Consider the following 21648-nt stretch of genomic DNA (forward strand, 5'->3'; position numbering starts at 1 on the left):
CACCAGTAAGGGAGCAACATTATCATTCATATGAAATCATGTCTGGTGAAAGTAAGTCCAATATTCATTCTCTTTTACTCCTGTTTTTGGTCTCTACCAGCTCCTGCAGGAAATATCTGGCTCTCTAGCTGTTAAATGCTCCACTGTGTTCACGAGCTAGTCTACAGCTAACTGTGTCTGTTTGTCATTTTGTGCTGGGCAGGTAATGTACAGTGGATTTTTAGAGCAGTGGCTTTTCTCTAAACATGACACTATGAGAGCGCTGAGAGTGAACCAGAATAGTAATGTTGCAGCCTGACAGTTAAACAATGAGCTGAAACTCGTAATAAAGCTCCATAAAGCCGAGGGGAGCCGCGGATTCACTGATAGATCTCTGAAGGTTCATCACCATGAGCGACACTTCTCATATTACGCTTTGCAATTGAATACATTGTTATTAAAGAAGTATCAATTAAAGCCACTTTAAAGAGAGAAGCCACCTGTGACCAAGGAATTAAACATCCAATCATCAAGATAAAATTTACAGCAAGCTGAAAATAAAGATGACACTTTGTAGGTACGTGATAAATCACTCAACTGTTTAAATCATTTCACTTTCAGATTCTGGTTCAATTCTGGATGAATTTAGCAACTATGGTGCAGTGTTTTGTCTCTATTTACAGCAAGTGCTTTGAATTTGCTCTAGATCTGATTTACACACCTGACCACTGGACTCAACTGTGTCATGTTGTGGGTGAGCTGTGTTTTCGATACTTCTCGTGATCCAATGTCCACTGAAGTCATGTAAGAAGTGAAACATCTACAGGAAGCCACATTTCCAATAGCATTTAGAGTTGTTAAACAGAGAATTTTACGAATAGAGGTTTGAAGCAGAATATTGGTTTTCATTACTGCGCGCCGCACGGCATCTTATCTTCCTGTATTTGTATTTCCTATTATTAGCAGAATGATAAACTAGAATTCCCTCTCCTGCATCGCAAACTTTGCAAGAGATTCACAAAAAGAAAAGTCAATGACAAATGAAATGCATCATTAAATATCAATTTCAAGTCTACTGTTAATAAATATAGGCAATTACATACAACCACAATTGAATTTCATGCTTCCGAGACACTGCTCTGACAAAAATAGACCTGGCGTGTAAATACATAAGAGAGGAGAAAACAGCTGGACTCGAGCCATGAGTGCAGCTTTCGGCTTGCAAGTCCAGTGGATGTTGGCACGGCTGGGGATGGCAGTGGATCGTCTCCAGCAGCAATATAGAGCCTTTAAATTACCATAGAGACTCCCACATTTCTATGTTGAGCAATATTGGGTATGGTGCTAATAGAACACTTATTTATATTCAGTAAAAAATACTTCCAGGAACCAGCTCTATATGCGTACATATGTGCTAGAGGGTGAGAGGTTTCTGAGTGGTGTCAGGAGGGCTTCCAGCTGAGAAGATTGAGCATATGTCGATTACACACCAAGTACAAGATATGGTTGTCAGTATACAAACCTTTTTCTACATTGTTTTTTTGAAAGTGTTTCTGTGTGTATCTATTGCTTTTGTGTTTGTGTGTGTGTGTCTTGGACCAGACAGCGGGTCTTGTCTGCAGCTCAAACTCGAGACTCGATACTCCCTAAAGGTCCAACTGTTGATCTGGTCACAGCAGCTATTTTCGCCTGCTCGTCTTCTTCCTCCACCTCCTCCCTCAATCTCCCCCATGCTCTTTCAACTTCAAACACTGAGGAAGAGGGGAGTACTCCCACAACGTGTACCGAGTGCACATATATATATATTTCTTTTTTATCAGCCTCCTGCCTCCTTATGCCTTTCCAACCAACTTTCCACTCCACCTAGACTAGTCTCAAATTCAAATTTGCTTTATTGGCACTACAGGGGAGAAACTTGCGTTGCCAAAGCAAAGTACACCAGTTACAGAAGAATATATTTTTATTTTCTGTCTCTATTGCCCTCCCTGCTTCTCCATCTATCCATCTCTTTCTTTGGCTCAACCTGAATCTGCATTTCACCTCTTCCTCCTGCTTCCTACTCCATCCATTTTTCTTCCCATCCATCTGTCTTACGCCTTTCTTTGTTCTCTCTCCTCTTCTTCTGTCTTCCCATCCCTCCTTTCTCCCCATCACTACGCCTCTCTCTCTCTCTCTTTCTCATTTTGTTTAACGTTGTAGACAGTCAGCTGACACTCTCATCCAAAAAGACAGCCTCTCTTTTTCATTCCCTCTCTCTTTCTCTCTCTCTCACCCACACATGTCCTCTCCATCCTCCCATCTGTTTCCCAAAATTCTCTCCAGCTCCCTAATTATCCGTCCCATCCGACAGCTGATCTGGGTTCAGTGACCGTGGGCTTCCCTTGATCATACTGTTTGCACTGATCTGAGAGCATCAATTGATCCTGGATCAGTGTGCCAACTATGAAACGTTTTATAAACACACACCTCTGTCTGTTTTATCTACCTTTCCCTCATTCACTCCTCTTCTGTCTCCTTCTGAATCTACTCGCCTCAATTCCCCTACGTTCAGTCAGAATTAAAAAATAATTCAGTAGGGGCAGTACAAATGTATGCAAAATCAATGAAAGGAGAAAAACAGAGGAGAGATGAACCAAACTTTGCCCAAGGCGGTGCAAATTGAAGCAAGAAGGAATTAGTTCCAGTTGAAACTTGAGAGGGAAATGTTCCCGACGGTGTATCAGCTTCAGTCAACATGCCAATGGAATCCTGCCATGTACTATTTACAGCAGTAAAAAATGTCCATTGGGGATTTCTGGCAAATAATACTGACCGATGACACATCCTAAGAGCTGGATTACCTAGAGAAGACACGGCTCATGTTGGCTGCACAGCCCGGTGCAAAAGGATTCAAAAGACAAGCTTGACAGATTAGACTGTATAATGCTGAGGCTTCGTTTATTGTCTCGTTTTTTTCTCACCTTTGTAGAAAAAAAGGGGTCAATGAAGCAATTATCAGGAATGTTTTCACTATCAGCCTGCTGTCTTCCAGTTGTCTGCATGCCGTCACATTATCTTTGCTGCTCATTTCTTAAGTCAAAGGATCAGACTCACACGAAGTAAACTGAGGCACTTTTCACCCTGCCCGGTGTTCCTTTGATGTCCTGTAGGTTTTTGATTTTCACTGACTTCCTAGGAAGACTCAATGCCCTCATTTGCTCATGAAAGAAGATGCTCCAAAGCAAGGTGATGGTAGTCTGTTTTAATTTCGACATTTTGGGAAATTTGCTTATTTGCTTTCTTGCAAGGAATTAAAGATTTGTTCAACTCTCACTTTGTTCAAAGGTTCAAATAAGGGATAATTGGTCATTTATCCAAGTGTTTTGTTTTTCTTAAAATGGATTAAACAAACAAGATTTAATGTGTTAATTAGTCTGCTTAAGAGGTGCTAATAGGTGGATTTTGTTCCTTTTGGACAGAACCAGACTAGTTGTTACCCCCTGGTTTTACGCTTTATACAAAGCTGAGATAACCGACTGCTGGCTGTAGCTTCTTATTTAGCTTATAGAAATGAGAGTGCTATCGATCCTCTCGTCCAACTCTCAGCAAGAAAAATACTAATCGTATTTCCCAAAAAAAACATTCCCTTAATGTTAAAAGTTTGAGGTTAAGGTTAGAATTATGATTGGTTTCAGCCGGTTTACACTCAAAGTAAGGGATTAGATAGTAGGAGAAATGAAGGAAAAACACACAGCAACTCTTGTAATGTGTGATCTTGCAGGTAAACATCAGATCAAGGAGAAAAGATCTACACTCACAGCTCAACTGCAGTCTGTTTATTTATGTATTGACCCAAAGAGGTTCAATTTTGATTCAGTTTGGGACACAGTTAGATTTTTAATGTGTATGAATCAGTATTTCAGCACATATAGCAGTTAATATGTTCTGAAATGTTGATTAAAATAATTAGAGGATTGCTTCTGAGTTATGAGTATAGACCCTCTCCTCCAGACTGATAGAGCCATAGTAATTAAACTAATACTTATGTATGCATGTGAAGTGTTTTTATGAGTGAGAGGCAAAAAGGCCAATTTATGAATCCCACAGGATGATTTTTTCCCCCTGATGTTTCCTTCATTAACCTTAAAAATAAATAGTTTTTTTTTTAGACATTGAATTCCCTACATTTCTTTCTTCTCCTTGCACTTTTCTTCTGTTGCACACGATTATTTTAAGGACACGTAGAGTTCAGATACAAAGACAAAATGCAGAACAAGCCTTCTTTCAAGTACTAGATTCAAAAGCCACTCCTGCAGAATTTCAGCCCTGTGATGGTTGTTAATACATTCTCCAGAGATCCTTCCCAGACACCAAGAAAACTTTGACTGATGCGACATGGATCAATAGGTTTTCAGAAAATGTCAAAAAACATCTCACACTCTACATTTGGTTATCTGTGTTATGAACAATCATTGTCAGTTTTTCCTCATTTCCTGACATCCTGAGTGGGGATCTTTCATCAATCTCAATATTTTTGCCCTTGTTTCACTTATGACTGCTTAGGATTGTAAGTGGCAAAAAAACTTTAAAAGTGCTTAGGGTGTAGTTTAAATGAAATTATTTACAAGTTACAGTCATTTTCACCTCGGTTAATGTTTGCCTACTCGACATCCTCCCACAAGGCAACAGCTTCCTCGTCCACCAAGGTTTGTAAACCACCAGAGAGCCATTACCTCGTTAAATTGCACTGAGGCAGATAGCCTCAGCCTGATGTCTCCTGTTATGCTTTTATGGAAACTGCACATGACAAATAAATAAAATTATAAATGGACTCAAAGCAAATATATAGAGGGGTTTTTATCCTAGTAAGGAAATGAGTTTGCAAAACTTTAAATTGTGAGTATTTGCATTGCGAGACTTCTTTTATTGTCTGTGTAAGATAAGCATTCTAGGTGCCGCTTCTGTCCGTGTGTCTAGCCTCATGAAATTTCATGGAAGAAATACATCTTAAAATATATATAACAGGGTGCTTTTACAGAAAGGAAAGTGTTGGAATAGCAAGGGACACAGCTGCAACAACATGACATAGTTTCATACTGAGCTATAGCAGTGAAAACGGCCTAGGTGTTAAGGTGGGCAAACACATTTACATTCAACACTCGATAACCTTGGCTTCTTTGTTTAATCCTATAGAAAAGTTTCTGAGTGTGTTTTCCCCCAGAGTTTTTACTTTCTAATCACAAGCAACAAACCAAAACAAATATCCTTATTCATCCTCATTTCACAGGCTGAAAGCTAATCGTTAGCTAACAAGAGAATATACAGTGTCCAATTTGTGGTACTGTCACATAATCTTTTCACGATGGTGGAACGTAATTTTTATATTTTTGTGTCCACAACATTTAATAATGTATTTCAGAGCTTGTTCTAACTTCATGAAGTCATTTAAAGTGGAATGTTTAACCTCACATCTGAAGAGACAGTACAGCTCTCCTTAGTCCTGCAGTACTGTTGTGTATAGTTTGCTAAGATGTATAATAGATTATATATGGCTGCACAAAATCCCCTCTGAAAAAACATATTGGAAACAAATGGGTTTCAAACACCCAGAGGGAGGTCTTTTCATATTTTCAATCTGGGTTTAATACAAGCAGCCTATTACTTGATAGCTACAGTATTTGCCTTGTAAATGATCCTGATTAATCTTCATAAAATGGAATTTAAAATAATAAAACCTTATGGTCCAAATTGTATTTGACTTACCAAAACATAAAAGCACATAACATGTAAGACAAACATAGTATAAAGACACCACCAGAGTATACAATGCACTTGTGAAAAAATATCGATAAAATACTACAAAGCATACATCACCCAGTCAAAAATAATGAAGCAAGAGTTACACTTCAACTTTTTCTAAATGTAAAATTCTGATTGTACTTTGAATAACAAATGTTTAGTTGCCAAAGGCATCAAACAAACTAACTCTCAAACTCAGTAATAAAGCATGAGAACTGTCTATTGCGATGTTCATGGTTTCATCTCTTTTCCTGACAGTATATAAGTCTCTCAGCTTCCTCTGGGGTTTACAATTATTTTGCCATAATACCTATTCTAGACGGCTTACCCCTGAGCTTAAAGTTCAGGTGAACAAACCACAAAGTGGAGTGAAATGTAAGAAATTGGCTGACTCAGTCTGAAGCCGCTGAGTCTCCGGAGAAGTAATTCTGACAGTCATCGTTGGTGCAGAGATGTGCTTCTTTCAGGTTGGGTTTAAGTTGTTTTGGGGGACAGCATCAGCTTAAAGCCAAATATCTGAACATAATGTCTTTGTTTGTTTCCCTCTTGATTTCTCTGTTTTCGTTTCTCCACCAGTCTTTGTCTCCCTAATGTCCATTTCTCTGTCCTATCGTCTCCGTCTCCTGATAGTCCAGCATTAATGCAAGAGAAACCCATCTGTTTTCATGCTTTCCTATCTGTCTAATCTCTTATATTAGTGGCACTGGGTGTTTTTTCTCCCCTCATCCATCCACCCATCCATCCGTCCACTCCCACACATTCTCTCCAGGGCGTCTGTGGGTCCTTAAAAGGGTCTTGAGATAAATTATCTAGAATTAAGGCCTTAAAATGTTTAAGAATATCCTGAATTGGCTACAGTTAACAGATCATTTATCTATCACCGTGGAGTGACAGGTTTCTTTCCACTGAATGTTCACGCTCAGATTAATACAGGACAGGATTAGTTGTTAAAAGGTGTTTTTTGTTGGGTTTTTTTGTCATTGTATCTGCCTTAATAAACACAACTGGGTTTTGTGTCCCTTAACAATTAATTTCCTGTTTTGCTTTATGTTTATCTACGCAGTTCTGCTGCAGATGTAGAACGCTCATTAGCTCTGCTCCACTGGAAATATGCTGGTTTCTTTAGTTGTTCTTTTTTGTTTTTTTTATTTATTTTTAATTTGGTTCTTTTCACTTCCAAAAAATGTCACTGAATGTGCCCACACGAAAACTGATGTCTTTCCTTGCCTGAATAACGATGAAAGTCAGTTTTGAGCTTTCAATCTACCACAGAGAATTGGATCAAATTAATGTGACCCTGTGATTATGCCAGCGACATCAACATTTCATATATCACAGCTTTGGCTTTGAATGTTCATCGTTTTTACACATTATTTGTGAATAAGAACCTTTCTAATACATTAAATCCAAGGTCTCTTTCCTTACATCCCTCTGCATCATTTTTACAATGTCATTTATCCTCTCTCTATAATGTAATACACGCTATTATGTCTTTAAAGTTGATACATTTCCCTCACCACATTCCTCCTTCTCTCCTTCTCATCTCGTTCTCCTCTCTGACTATCCTGCTTTCATGACCAAGCTTATATCTACAGCAAAGGGTTTTCTGTTATGAGGGTCTGACCTTCTGTCTTTGCTTATTTATCTATTTTCTTTGTCTTTGTGCCATCTCTGATCTCTCTGTAGTAGTTGCTAGTCTGCAGTGTGGCGGCCATCCCTGTGAGTTGTCACTCATCATTTTCTTCTTCTTCTTCTATCTCTCACCATGCTGTTCGTCCATCTCTCCCTCCTCCCGTCATTTTTTGTGAAGTCTCCACTCTCCAAAACCTGGTGCGTGCTGTGCAGTCTTGGATCATGGTCCTGTTTTCTCTCCTTTCCCATTCTCTTCCTCTTCTGCTTTCTTTCATTAACTCTGATTTTTTTTCCTTTACCATCTCATTCTAGTATATCAGTCTTTTTCTCTTTTCTCTCATCTTTCCATCTCTTGCTTACTCAACTGTGCACTGTGCTGCTGCAGCGCTGACTTGCTGCTCTTTCTCAATTTATAATAATAGGGGGAGCAATGAGGGATTTTCACTCTGTCTTTTTCCTCTGTTGTCCTTCACTCATTACATCCCAACATCCTTTTATTGTACGTTTAATCTGCTTGTCCTGCAGTAAAAATCCCATAGAGGAATCTCCGGATAGTCTTGTGTGGGAGAGTTTAACTCAATAATGATATGGCAAGAGAAAAGTCACATTAAAACAGCATTGGAAACTGAATATAAATTCAGTGAGATCTGAGTGTGTGACTGGGACTCAGGAAACACTGTTTGCATCCCATTTCCTCTCAGCATTCAACACTGGTTTCTTTCAACTATGACTGTTCATTCAACTGTTTCTGCAGAAGAAAAAAAAAACTATACTAAACCCACTGTACACTACCTTCCAGACACCAAACACCAGCTAGACAAAGTCAGAAACCAAAGTAGCATTTAGGAGCTTAAGAGCTGGATATTCCCACAAGCCGAGTGCTGGGCAGGTAACAACCTTTTTACTGAAGAAATATGAACATGTAGCAGCTAAAGAGTCAGATATTTGCCTAGTTAGTAGAGACCAAACCAGAACTAAAAGGAGAGTGAATATTGAACCTGTTAATGCAGGTTAAAGCAAGTTTAAACAGCTGAGTTTTAACGGAAACATAGATTTTGCTGTTATTGTCTTACACAGATTTTTGTGTAACAGGCTTTAGTGGAGCATCTCTCACCATAATCAACGAGATCTGGCCTCAACATCTTGCGCAATCGGGTCTTGTGGCCAGATCTCATTGAGCATGGCGTGAGCTGCTTCACTGAAGGCATTGCCAAGCCTAAAGGCAGATGTCTGGATTTAAAATTCACAGAAAGAGGCACATATTAGAAGATTATCGGATTTCATGAATCGATATCAGAAATTCAAATGAAGAAGGGGAAACCGATTTTTTTTTTTTAAACCAGCCCTTCTAGCTAGCAAACAATCTCTTAATTCCTTGATTTCATATTTAGGTCTTCTTGTATGAATGATGGTGGACTTTATTTCAACTTTCTTTTCTCTCCATCCATCTATACCTCCATCCCTCATCTACATTTCTCTCCCTTCTCTTTTCAAACGACTAGGTCTTTATGGCTGAAGAAAAGGCATGATTGAACGGTTGAATTCTGAACTCCCATCCTCCTCCTCTCTTCTCCTCTCTTCTCCTCTACTCTCACTGTCTCTCAACTCTCAGTTTTATAAAGCACAGCATCTGCTATGCATGTTGGACCACTGCAGTGGGGAGTTGCTGGTCCCTCTGCCCCCCTCCTCCTTCTCTTTTCTCCCTTTTCCATCCTCCCCCTCCTCCTCTTCCAATACTCTTCTCAATTCTCTCCAAAGTAGAGGTCAGCGTTTAAGTGTTCTGTCATTGCAGAGAAGTGGCTCAATTTCTATTTTTTCTCCTCCCTTTTGTGGTTGAAGCTCCATCTGGAGTAAGCACTTGCTACTTTCTCTACTTTCTCCATTTGTCCTTTCCCACCTTCCTCCCTCCCTTGTCTCTTGACTCTCCGTTCTCCAGATTGTGCTCTGCACTAATGTTGGCCCTCCGCGATGAAAAGTTCACAGCCTGTATCAGTGTCTACTCTCGCCATCATTAACTCCATTTCTCTATCACTTCACTTCTTCTGTTAAGTGTTTTATTGGTGCTTTCATTTCCCTTCTCTTCCTAATGCTCCAAATCTCCAATCATTCATTCCTTCCATCTGTACTTCTGTCTCCTATTTTTGCTCCCAAGTATCAAATCTGTTGTGTGAAGTTGGACAGACAAGAAAGAGTTGAAGCAAACATGTTAGTTCATCAAACTACATGTTTTCTTTTGAATGATTTGACTTTGTCTGTTATTTTGAGGCATTTGTAATCATGTCAAATAAAAAAGAAAACACTTTTTATTGCAGTCTTATAATGTCCCCAGGCTTTACACTCAAACTGGCTGCTATACAGGCTTCTTTTCAATCCTCACAATGTTTTGAATCATGGGTTTTGAGCCAACACATTCAAAAGTAATGATTAATACCACAACTCAGTATTTATAATGTCAGCTCTTATTTGCAGTGTTAATTTTTTTCCATCACTAGCCAACGCTCTCGCTTCTTTTTTCTTTTCAAAATGCAGGGTCCATTGTTGGACCACTGTACTAAGGAAACCGAAGTCTCGCTTACAAAATATTATTAAAAGCCAGCACGACATACGCTAGTAAGGCCATCAAATCGCATTAAATGAATCATTTAAAAGCTGAGGCAATTTAAGAAGATAAAAGAATCCATTTGAATTGGATATACTGAAAGTTTCAGCCAAAGTTTTAGCAAAGTTTTAGCCTATCAGACTCTCAGCTTTGTTTTTTTCCCCTTCTGTTTTATTTGTTGCACTTATTGAGCACTTTTGGCACTGTGCAGGTTGTTTGCTATGTAAGCTCCCTAATGTCTTTGTTTACGGCTTTTTTTCTCGAACAAAGCTTTTGACCCACTGTGTACAAAGTAATTATTAGTTCCTTGTTCAATAAAGGTGTAGTTGTAAGCATCTTTATGCCAAGTCTGCCTCCTACAAATAAAACCCATACAGAGCTAATCTGTATTGGAAAATACATTAAGTAGAAAATGTATTGTTGCCTGTGTTGCAACAAGGAAACATTTATATTGAATACATTTGCAAAACATTAATTGACAATGGATTTAATGCTTTAAATGAAAGCATGATGTGTAGTTATGTAGTTATTTTTTAGACAACTCAGAGCACTCATTGTTGCTTCACTTGAGTGTTTGGCTGTGCTTGTGCAGAATGATGGGGGAGGGGGGGTGGGGGGGGGGGGGTGTTCTCTGTGCTCACCTTAACTCTTAATTTAAGACATGTACCTATGAGCATGATTTTGTGGCATTAAAACTAATTTTGAAGCCAATATGCAACTTTTAAAAAGTGTGATGTTGAAACTTGAAGCCCAAATACACGTATACTGTACACTGACAATGAGTTTCTCAGTGAAGTTGGAGAAACCTTGCATCAAGTATTTAAACTTTTGAAACAAAACCCTTTTGCAAAGTCATATATTCTGGATTTTTTATTATGGGAGACGGAGTAGGCACACTTTTAAGAAGTTTAAAGACACTTTCTTGTGTCAAAACCATATCGAACAAATTAATATTCAAATCAGACTATTTTAGATGCCTTAAAGCGTATCTGGAGGGAAAATGTTATCATCGTCTTGGTTGAACTATTGAAGAAGTCAGCACTGATTTGAAGCTTGAGAGGGTTTGGAAGAGCCGACTTTTTCAATATAACCTCAATCTTTCTTACACTGTGAGGCAGCTGGATTCACAAGGTCATGAGATTACATGAGTATCCCTCTTGTCAGGATTCATGTTATGCACTCGTGTGCGAACCACCAGTGGATCAGACCAATCAGTGTCCTGTGAGGATTCTCGTGTGATCTCACAAATTCAGCTGCTTTGCCATGGTTCATCCAATCACCTGCCGAGTATTTTTTGAAAGTGCCTGCCCTTTTCCAAACAGTTTTCAAGGATGACTTCTCACATGATTCTGTGTCACAGACCATCTGGCACGACAGGTTACGATCCTTTCCCAGGCATGACTCTTTTTTTTTTTTTTTTTTAAACCTAGCAGCACGCACGACATGAACCCTGGCCTCTGATGTCAGCATCCTCCCCGCAGTTCCTGGATTTTAAAAAACATTGCAACTGAATGTAATCCAGGCAACAATTCTAAAACATTTATTTGGCAGGGAAAGTAAATGACTTATTACTAAAACTTTTATAGTTTCTCTTGTCCCTGCTCCCCATGTCTTTCTCCATCCCTCCCTCCCTCTCTCCCTCCCTCCCTCCCTCCCTCTTACCTCTCTTCTCTCCAAAGTACAGGGTCTGCTGTGCAGTGTTGGACCACTGCAGTGAGGAGTTGTCACTCTCGGCCACTCTGCAGGTTAGTATCACTGTGCCCCCCACAGACACCGTTTCATCTGAGGTCATTGGCTGCAACGGGTCATCGTCTAGGCAACAGGAGAGAGGAGAGAAGAAAAGTGTAAGGTAGAGCAATAGAGAGGCAATAGAGACAAGTCAAGGAGCAACTGCGCTTATATGAAAATCCAAGCAAAAATAGTAGCACACACCAACACACAAATCAGATAAACCCACAAAATGCATTACTCGCCTCCCCCTCTCTCTTTCTCTCTATCTCCCTCCGCCCATCTCTTTCTCTGCTTGTCAGATTATCTATATATCTCTATCTGTCTTTCTGAAAGCACAGATACAATGCATACACACACATACACACATGCTGTCAGAGGGACAAAAAAAGCAGACAAATGACTATCTAGTTGTATGTCTGCGAGGCCTGTGGAAGAGCGATGAGTCAGTAACAGCCCTGGCATCCAGAGACTGTACGACCCGAGGGACCAGCAAAGATGAAGAGACCGCGGCAGACAATGGCTCTCGACAGGTCAAAGCAACAACAAGAGCACTGTCTCATACCTCTAATGGCGTTGTAACCCTCTTTTGTCAATATCTGTGTCAGTTTTTTAACACCATGCATATGTATCGGCTGGCTGGTACAGAACAAGCTCAAACGGGACAGACATTATGTAAATGAGCAGGTCAGAGGGAAAGAGAAAGAGAATACAAATGACCTGGCATAATGAAGGGACTCTAAAGGCTTGAGCTGGAACTGGGATGCCACAAAAACCACTGAACAGTGAACTGTCTGGGTGTGTAACAGTATTCAAATTGGCTCAAATTATGGTATTTAACAGCGCTCCCTTGATAACGGGTGATGGTGCAGCCTAATTCTGTTCTTTTGCATTCAGTGATGGTGGCAGACGATTACATGGATCCAAAGAAGAAGAGATGTATACTAAAATATGCAGCCCCTCCCCCGCAGTAAGTGATGCCAACATGGCCAATGCAATGCTTTTTGCCGCGTTAAGTTATTGCGGCCTTGAGTGCACCCAGCCATGCTTTGCGCTCCGCTCCCTTCCCACTCTCTAAATGTGCCAGTGCTCACTCAACCTAATCTCAAGCAAAACAAAAAAATATGGCATAATTGATGACAAGACCAAGCCAACGGAGGGAACATCTCATAAGAAGATATGCCTCAAAGCAGTCTCCTCACCCCTGAAAATATGGCGTGTATAAATAGTTTAATTGGAACCAAATTGTCAAGCGGGAGACAGGTTTATATTCGGCATGGAGCGTTATCACATCCTTGCACCGGCGGTGGAATTGATTTTTTTTTTTTTTTTCTGCAGGAAGAACATCTGCTTAAGTGTGCTTCGGCGGAACTCCCATCAAGACATGAAAGCGGGGGGGACACAGGAAGAGAGGATGCAGGAGAGGAGGCGAGCAAACTAACTGCATGTAGCATCAAAAACACACATTTGCAGTACAAGAGCTTAGAGCAACAGGCACCAACTATGTGCATCTCTTTTTTTGTAATATTAAACTGGATGGCCAGTTCAGCACCTCAGAAATCATCAGTTATTGGAAAAGGAAAAAAAAACCCTACAGTTTGCCTCTGGGCTGAGAGGATTCAAAGTGAAAGCTCATGAAGGTGCAGCTTCCGTTTACCAGCAGGATTCAAACAGCACTCGGAGACTTTCAGAGCCCTTCGTGTCAGAATAAGTCGTTCCCCCGCTCTCCATGGTGTTTTACAACAGCTCTGACCTTGCGGTTACTTTATCTAAGAACCATGATGGCTGTGGGCTGAATGTGGTCAAGTGCACCACGGATTAGTGTCTCCTTTAATAGCGTCTTGGGCTAATTCTTGTGGCTGATCGTAAGAGCTCTTCTACTTGGCACGATCGCTTAGGGTAAATTGGTTGTCCCACTGCATCACCCATCAAGCCAACCGCAATGAGCTCTGACAAGTTAGCCAAAGTTGTGTCGTGTCTTTTGGCTTGCAGAGTGTTGGCATTTCAAGGCTCGGTGTGACATTTGTGCTGGTGAAACAATTTCAGTGGTCAGTTCTGTGGTCTTCAATGATTTAAGGAGGTAACTGCTTTTCATGTGTACACACTTTTAAAGAATACACATACTGAGCTAAATTGGGGCTTTAACCTGTTAAACTAAATTGACTTTTAAAATTATTTTTCAAAAAGTATATTTTCTTAATTGTATCTACCTGCTGGTCCCATCACTGCTTTAAAGCTGTATAATGTCTACACTGAATGAAATATTCAAACCCAAGATGTCACATGTTATTGGGCTGCACCAATACTCCACATGGAGCTATTCTTAATAAAAATCAGACATCATATTAGACACATTTATTCAAAGTTCAATCCATCTACTATCCACTACAATTAAGTACAGTGAGCTTGAACATGATGAACATGACAGTGTATTAACTTAAATCTCAATGGGTCCAGCAGAAGAAAATATTTTTTTTTTTCATAAACCTAGTGCCTTCTTTCTTGTTAATTATTACTTATTCGATTTGTTAATCTTTTATGTTTATATCAAATAATAGATCTGGTGCAATGATGGCCTGAAGTTTACACAACTTGGGATGTATGCTAAAGCTTGCCAGTTGGCATGTCATGGCAGAATAAATCTGGATGGGAAAAGTGAAAACGCAGCACTCACTCAGTGGGCAACAGATCCGACTAGTACTGGGCGGCTTCCAGGTATAATTGTGTGCAACTGTTACAAAAACTTTCTCTATCATACAAGCTAATAAATAAAGGATAACGTCAGTGTAATGGGGCATAAGGTTCAATATGTTTTAGTAATGATCAAATGGTACTCCCATAACAACATATCATTTAAAATAAAGCTCCCCAATAATGCTTACAAATCACATGGAAGCAGCCTTGTTGGCCCTCTCAGTCTAATTTTAATTTACTTCATTGGCACACTGTGTAGGTAGAATTTAACTGCATTAGGATAAAGCATTAATCTTGGAGCAATATTTCAGATTAACTTTCAAATAATCTCAGCAGTCATTATATGGTCAGATGGGTGGGGTTTGCTGCAGTGAGGCATTAAGATGAGCGCCAGGGAGATTAGATTATTTAAAATTAGATAATAAAAAGTTTCTGCGGCCGACAAATTGTATTGTACTTCCTGCCCATCCGCTAGTCCAAACTGGTTTATACAAACACCACAGAGTCACTTGCCGTGAGCATACGACCCCACTAAGCCTCAGATGCAGATACAGCTGTTCTTCTTACCTTTGAAGCTACTTAAGAGCAAAGTTAAAGGGGGGGAAATTAAGTTCAGACAGAGTTTAAACGGTTAAGTCAGGCTAAACACCCAAGCTGCAAAAATGAAAGGAGAGACCTATCTATCCTTAGCAGACGTTAAGTTAAACAGTGTTGCTTGCTCGTCTTTCTTCTTTCCTCACTTCCACCTCTCCGTTCGGCCCCCCTTAAAGCTGTAAGCCCGAGGAAGACACGGGTATTTAAAGCAACTCAATTTACACTTTCCCAAGCCAGCAACAAGGTGAGACAATGCAGAGGTAGAAGGCTGACTGGGATATCAAGTCATTAGAGGGAGGGAGAGGGGAGGAGAGAGACAGAGAAAGATGGATGGATAAGGGTATGTTGAGGAGGGTAGATGACAAAAAAACAAGGTGGGAAACTGCGTGTGTGACAAAAAGGGAGGGAGGTGGATGAAGAAGCTGGTGAGACAACAGAGGAAGTGTAAGGAGCTGGAGGGCTCTCCGGTGAGAACAAAAAAAGGGATAAAACTTAAAGGAATAATTCAACATTTTTGAAAATATGATTTCTTTTGTTTCCTTTTCAAGTCTAAGATGATTGATATCAATCTCCTGTCCGTACAAAGCTGGATTCAGGAAGCTAAATCTGCCCACCAAGAACTCCATGATGTATCTTGTTGATTAATAATTTGTGGCTTCAGAGGGAGTCATTTGGACCACCCCAGACCTAATTATATTCAGTTAAAGTGTGTCCGGTGGTCTGTGTGTCAATATGTGTATCGTAATAGCCAAGAAGATCCAAGTGGACTTGTTATCAAGTCTGATCATGTGATGCATCGTCGTAATTAAAGAGGAAAATATTTTGAGGCAAGAGGAAGACCCGTAAAATAATATGTATCTCTGCTCTTTTCAACCCTAGATGTTGGTTAATTAGTGGTACATCATGCTACTGCCGGTGTTGGTGTTCTCTTTTTGGGATCTTTTGGGATTAACCACATTTTGGATGTCTAATTATGTTTGCATCTTATGTTCCTCAAGTTCTGGTAGGTTTTACAGTGTATTAAGTCCAAAATCTTGGACCCGTGAAGACTTCTAGCTGGAACTATTTCTTGGGGAACAACCCAATGATGTATTGTGAGATTTCTGACTCCAAGACAATGCCAAACAATTCAAATTAAAACTGTTCTTGCTTCCTGGTTTGCTTTTCTGCTTCCCTGTTGTGCCGATCCCTGCATACGTGCAGTCGTTTTCCTTCTCATTCTCAGCCTTTAAATTCTGGATGATATTATGCACATAAAAATATATTTTCCTGACTTTGGAAAAGTTTTGCAAATATAAAACCATTTTAAGAATTCACCTTTATTGCAGTTGGACATGTCCTATCAACAGTTTTATGTGTTTATTTTATATGCGGTCTATAGGTAAAATGCTTTTTGGCCCACAAGAGAATTGATATCAAACCTCTCATCTCAACCTCCAAATAATAATAATAATAATAATAATAAAATGGTGACATGTTCCAAATGTTGAACTATTCCTTTAATAAAAACCTTCCTTTCCACACTGTCCATTTTAGACTGAAAAAACAATAATAGTGAAAAATTCAAACCACCTTGGCCATCTCCATGTTCACCCGCTCTCTTCCTTCCTCCTCCATCTGTCTCCCTCCATCTTTTCCCCCCTCCTCCTCTCCATCTGCCCCGATATCCTCCTCGGTTTCCTCCCGTCCTCCCTCACCTCTTCGCCCTTCTGTTGAGCTCCCTCCCCCTCCCACCTTCTTCCTGAACAATTCTTTTCCTTCTTACCATCCTTAATTCCTTCTTTCCCTCCTATTTTTTCTTCCTCCCTTGGAAGCTTTACAGTGTTGCTGCTAATTAGCGCTGGTTAATGAACTTTATTTACAGCAATACATCCGTGTGTGTGCATCTCTGCATGTAGGTTTGGTGTGTGTATGATTGCGTAGGACTAATGATAAGATGGTGTGTATAAAAACGTGCAGGTGTGTGTATTTGTAGGTGTTTGCTTAGGGGTTTAGGAGTATATGCTTTGCAACAACTTAATTAGCTAAATGTGTGTAATGTACTGTATGTGTATCTCATCATATGTTTGTGTGTGAGAAAGTCTCAAAGAGCTTATTACTGATGTTGTATGGATTTGTCTGCATGCAAGTGTGTGTTTGCGCTGGAGTGCAGTTTTATTTGTTTTTGCAGGGAAGGACTTTATCTACTTGTGCACAAGTGTGTGGGACAAAAATGTGTGTATCTGTGTGATTTACGAGATGGTTTGTATCTGCTTGTGTGTGCTGGCGTGTGTATCCATATTCTGTTGCAGCTGCACAGAGAGCAGTGCTATGGTGTGTGACAGACAGAGTCATGTGTCATGGTGCTGCTGATGCTGGACACATTTGATGGGGAATCCAGCCAAGAGTGTGCTGTTTGATATGGCATGGTATGATACAGGCCATTACACACACACAGAGGCATCCACGCACACACATACTGTAAGCACGCCCCCCTCCTCCCCCCCAGCAACACACAGTTGTGTTTCCATCTCTACAGAGGACATTACATTGACTTACATTCATTTCATGGAGACTTTCCAACTGTAACCGTTAATGTAATCATAAACTTAATTTAACTTCAAACCAAGTTTTCACCCTAAAATTAATGCTTTACGTTAAGAGGACTTGCTTTTTGTCCACATAAGAAAGTCGAGTCACCACAACGCGACTGTTTAAACAGACTTACTTCCGCACAGCATGAGGAATACCTGGTACAAACACACACACACACACACACACACAGACACACACACAAACACACAGACACACAGACACTGTCTCATGAAACATACAGACAGGAAGACATACACATTTTTCAAGCACAAACAACACCTGCGCTTACAGAAATATATAAATACGTTAAAAAAAAGTGCTTAAAAATGCATTAGATACAGTCGGACGCATAAAGCAAAGATGCAAACACATGCACACAAAGCACACAGAGGATGCATTCAGAAAGACACACACACACACACACATACACATACACGGACACATGCAGAGCAACCTCCCCCACACCATCCATCTTTGCCCAGCTGTCCCCGAATACTACCCATCCCCCTGGGTAAGTAACTGTGTGTGTATGTATAAATATATATGTGTTTGTGTATGCCCTTCTGCCCACCTCTACCCTCAACAAGCTCCCCTCTTCCCCCACTCTCTTCCTCTTTATTTTTTTATCCCTTTCTCCCACTGATGCCCACCGCCCACCCCTCCCCACGCTTGGTGTGTGTCAAAAGAGGTCAACTCAAACCACATATCTGAAAATGTGCCTGGTGAATGAAAAAAACAAACAATAAAAAATATCTGCAATGTAAAAAAACAAGTCTTTGTTTCAGGTAATAGACCCGCTCCTTTTCACTTTGAGACAAAGACTTCTCCGGCTTGTGAGGTGCGGAGCAGATGCGGGTGTAACGAAATGCTTTGTTTTCCGCCTGATTTTTGTGGTGAGGTGTCTGTTCTGCCTTGGTCCTTCGTTCTGTGACATTTTTATGACATTCTGGGAAATCCTGTGACACTCGAACAGACGTTTACTTAGGTTAAAGTTTAAGGTTAGCCATAAATGACGGGCCAGAGACTATTTTTGCAAACTGACCATTTGTTCAGAAGGTGGAGTTTTGTTTTAGGAACTATATATAGTGTTGTAAGAATTGGGGTGGGAAGAGAGTGAGACGTGTCAGCGGTGGTTTCCTTCTTCATCAACACGTCAAGAATCTACCTATTAAATTACACTTCAGTGGCTTCCCAACCTCTAATAGAGGGCTGATTGTTGCGATTCACATTCTGTTGTCCTGTCGCCGTAATCTGGGTCCGCCAAACAGATTACTTATAATCTTTGAGAGGTTTTTGGGTGGGTGGGGAGGTGAAGAAGGAGGGGTGGGGATTGGGCTGAGTATGTGGGATTTAAGCACCCCCACCTGCCGTCTTAGCACAAACAAACTCCTTATGCCTTAGTTTCTTTCTCCAGCCCGCCTTTTTTCTTGGGCTGATGGTTTTTGGATGCCCAAAACAGCCCTCCCCCTTCTTATCCCATCAAGTACCCCCTCCAACCATCTCCAGCAGCACCGACCCTGCCACCCCACCCTTCCTCTGCTGCCTGTCAAACATACTCAGCTCATAGTTCAGACGATTTCCCTCCACCTCCTCGTCCTCATCCTCCACCAGCTAGACCCCCAAATACACACATAAACTCACACACACACACACCACCAGCACCACCAACACCATCACAACCCAGCAGTGTGTCTGCAGCAGCAATGAGGCGCCAAGCCGGCCGCCCCACCCTGCCACTGGAACAGTGCAATGAGAAAGAAAAGAGAGCGCGGGGTGAGAGAGGGGAGGAGGGAGAGGGGTTCAGCTTGCAGAAAAGGGCAGCAGCATCACTGCTGACAAAAGAAAAAGAATAATGATTTGCCAGGAAGAGAAAGACAGGGAGAGTTGGGCCAGCGAGAGAGCAAAAGAGAGATAGAGAAAAAAGCACAGGGAAGAAACAGAGGGAATGAGAAAGAATGAGGGAAAGAGAGAGAGAGAGAGGTGAGCGAAGGACATGGCAGAAATAAGCATATATAGATAGATGAGAGCAATGAGGAGAGATGACAGGGTGACTTAGAGAGGAAAAAAAGACTGAAAGAGAAAAAAGACAAAAAACAATGAGTGCAGGATGGGGGAAGTAGAGCAGAGCATAAATACAGAAAGTCAAAAAGGAGACAGCAGTATGGAAAGATAGAAAAAACAGAATGAAGTGAGGCTGACAAGTGGTGTGGAAAAGAGAGAGCTGATAAGAGGTAAAGGATAGTTTCGAGTTCTGTCTGAAAACAGTATGTGACATATTTAATATGAATACTTTCATATTCTATAAGAGACAAAGGACATAATCCAAATTCTTTCTGCAGAGGAGTGAGACTTAACTGTAGTCACATGTACCAACTAGCCACTACAAGTGCACAACTGCTCTGGAGCCCCAAAGAAACAAGGGCCCAAAAAGCCAAAGACTCAAGCAACAAGTAAGGGAGTGGAGGTCAGGTTGGGGACTGTCATTACCTTACTCAAGTGTTCTCGTTGTTCAACCTTAACCATATGCCAACCACAATTTATTCACCATAATCACATCCTTTCCTTAACTTACTAGTTTTCTTAAACATATTAGTTTCCATGCACAGGTATTGAGGGAAATGAGTTTAAAAACCTCGACAAAAGACAAAGAAAACGTTATTAAATGTTGAACTGTACTTACTATCTGATCCTGGCCCAGTCTTCCTAAAGTGCCTTATGTCATAATCTTTAAAGAACTAATGTACACACAGAAAACCTGGTGCCTGGTTCAACATGGGGCCCTCAAACTGTTTGGTTTAGCCACACTCATTTAAGTTTGCAGCTGGTCAAACCACCTACAATTAACCTAAACACGACTGTCAGGATGAAGGTGACATTGACTGCAGAGGCTTCATATTAGCTTTGAACCGTAGAATGTATTATTGTAACAAATACTGTGGATTTTTTCTTTTTTTTCTTTTTACAGTAATATTAAATCACAAAGTAATATCACAATCACTGTTTCAAAAATCACCCTCTGTGTTCAGAAGTTCAATTGGTATTTAAGATAATTGCCAATTCTACCTCTCCACCTTTGAAACCCTTTTTTCAGCTCCGCTTAGAGCAAATGAGCAGAACCTCTCGATCTCTTCTAAACTCAGACTTAAACACACCACTGTAGCGGACCGCCTTTGTACAATCTGCTTTTTCATTTACAGCCTTCAAACATTGGAATATGCTTCCAGCTGAGCTTAAAACTTGCAAAGACTTTCATTCTTATTCCCGTGGTGGGGGAAAAAAATGAATATTGAGCAACCGGTCATGGTGACATTCATTTGACCGTGATTTAGATTTTTAATTGTAATGAATTGAAATTTTACAGTTGTGCTGGAGGAGTGTGCTGGTATTTATGTGTTGATGTGTGCTTGTAGATTTGTCTGTATAATTGTTAGTGTGATAGAGGTTGTGTAATGGCGTTGCATGCAAATGAATGTTTTCAGTGTCTGGTGATTATTCTGTGTGTACCTGCTCAGGGACTGCAGATGGAAATGAGCTAATAGCTAAATCTGGCATAAATCATCTCTTCTTATTTTGACATGAATGTTTTTTGTGCATGATCATTGTTTAATAAAGACTAATAATAATCATATTGTTAACTTCACTGCTAGTATGAACAGCAGGAATAATTACAGCCACCAGTAACTCTCTCAATATCTGACGTGTGAGCCTTGCATTAATATTGAATTAATATGAACCTAACCTTTAATATCAGGTATACTTTATTTCGTCATTAACCATATTGAAACCCATTAACTTTTTTGTTGCAGTGGATCATAATTAATTGAGTAATCAATATTTTCATACCTTCCTTGTATTGTAATGGACGGTATTCTGCTTTGGTAAAATTGTTCATTTTGTGACAGTCGTGCCACCCAGGCCTGTGAGAGAGAGCGAGAGATTTAAAGAGATGATCCCTTTATTTAACCTCACCAACTAGAAATCATTTGATAGAAAAAAAGGAAACAAGCTTTATCTGTTAATCTGTGTGGGCGCGCATACACACGCACACACACACACACACACACACACAC

At 40.4% G+C, this 21648-nt stretch overlaps 1 protein-coding gene across 2 annotated transcripts in view; it reads right to left on the minus strand.

Moving 5' to 3' along the window:
- Window positions 1-21648, minus strand: part of cadm3 (cell adhesion molecule 3) — a 91816-nt gene that overhangs the window by 41457 nt on the left and 28711 nt on the right. For both annotated transcript variants that reach the window (XM_062429049.1, XM_062429048.1), the window contains exon 3: window positions 11651-11800. In XM_062429049.1, the coding sequence (XP_062285033.1) occupies window positions 11651-11800 (150 nt within the window). The remainder of the gene's footprint in view (window positions 1-11650; window positions 11801-21648) is intronic.

Source organism: Scomber scombrus, chromosome 11 (genome assembly GCF_963691925.1).
Source record: "Scomber scombrus chromosome 11, fScoSco1.1, whole genome shotgun sequence".
Lineage (NCBI taxonomy): Eukaryota > Metazoa > Chordata > Actinopteri > Scombriformes > Scombridae > Scomber > Scomber scombrus.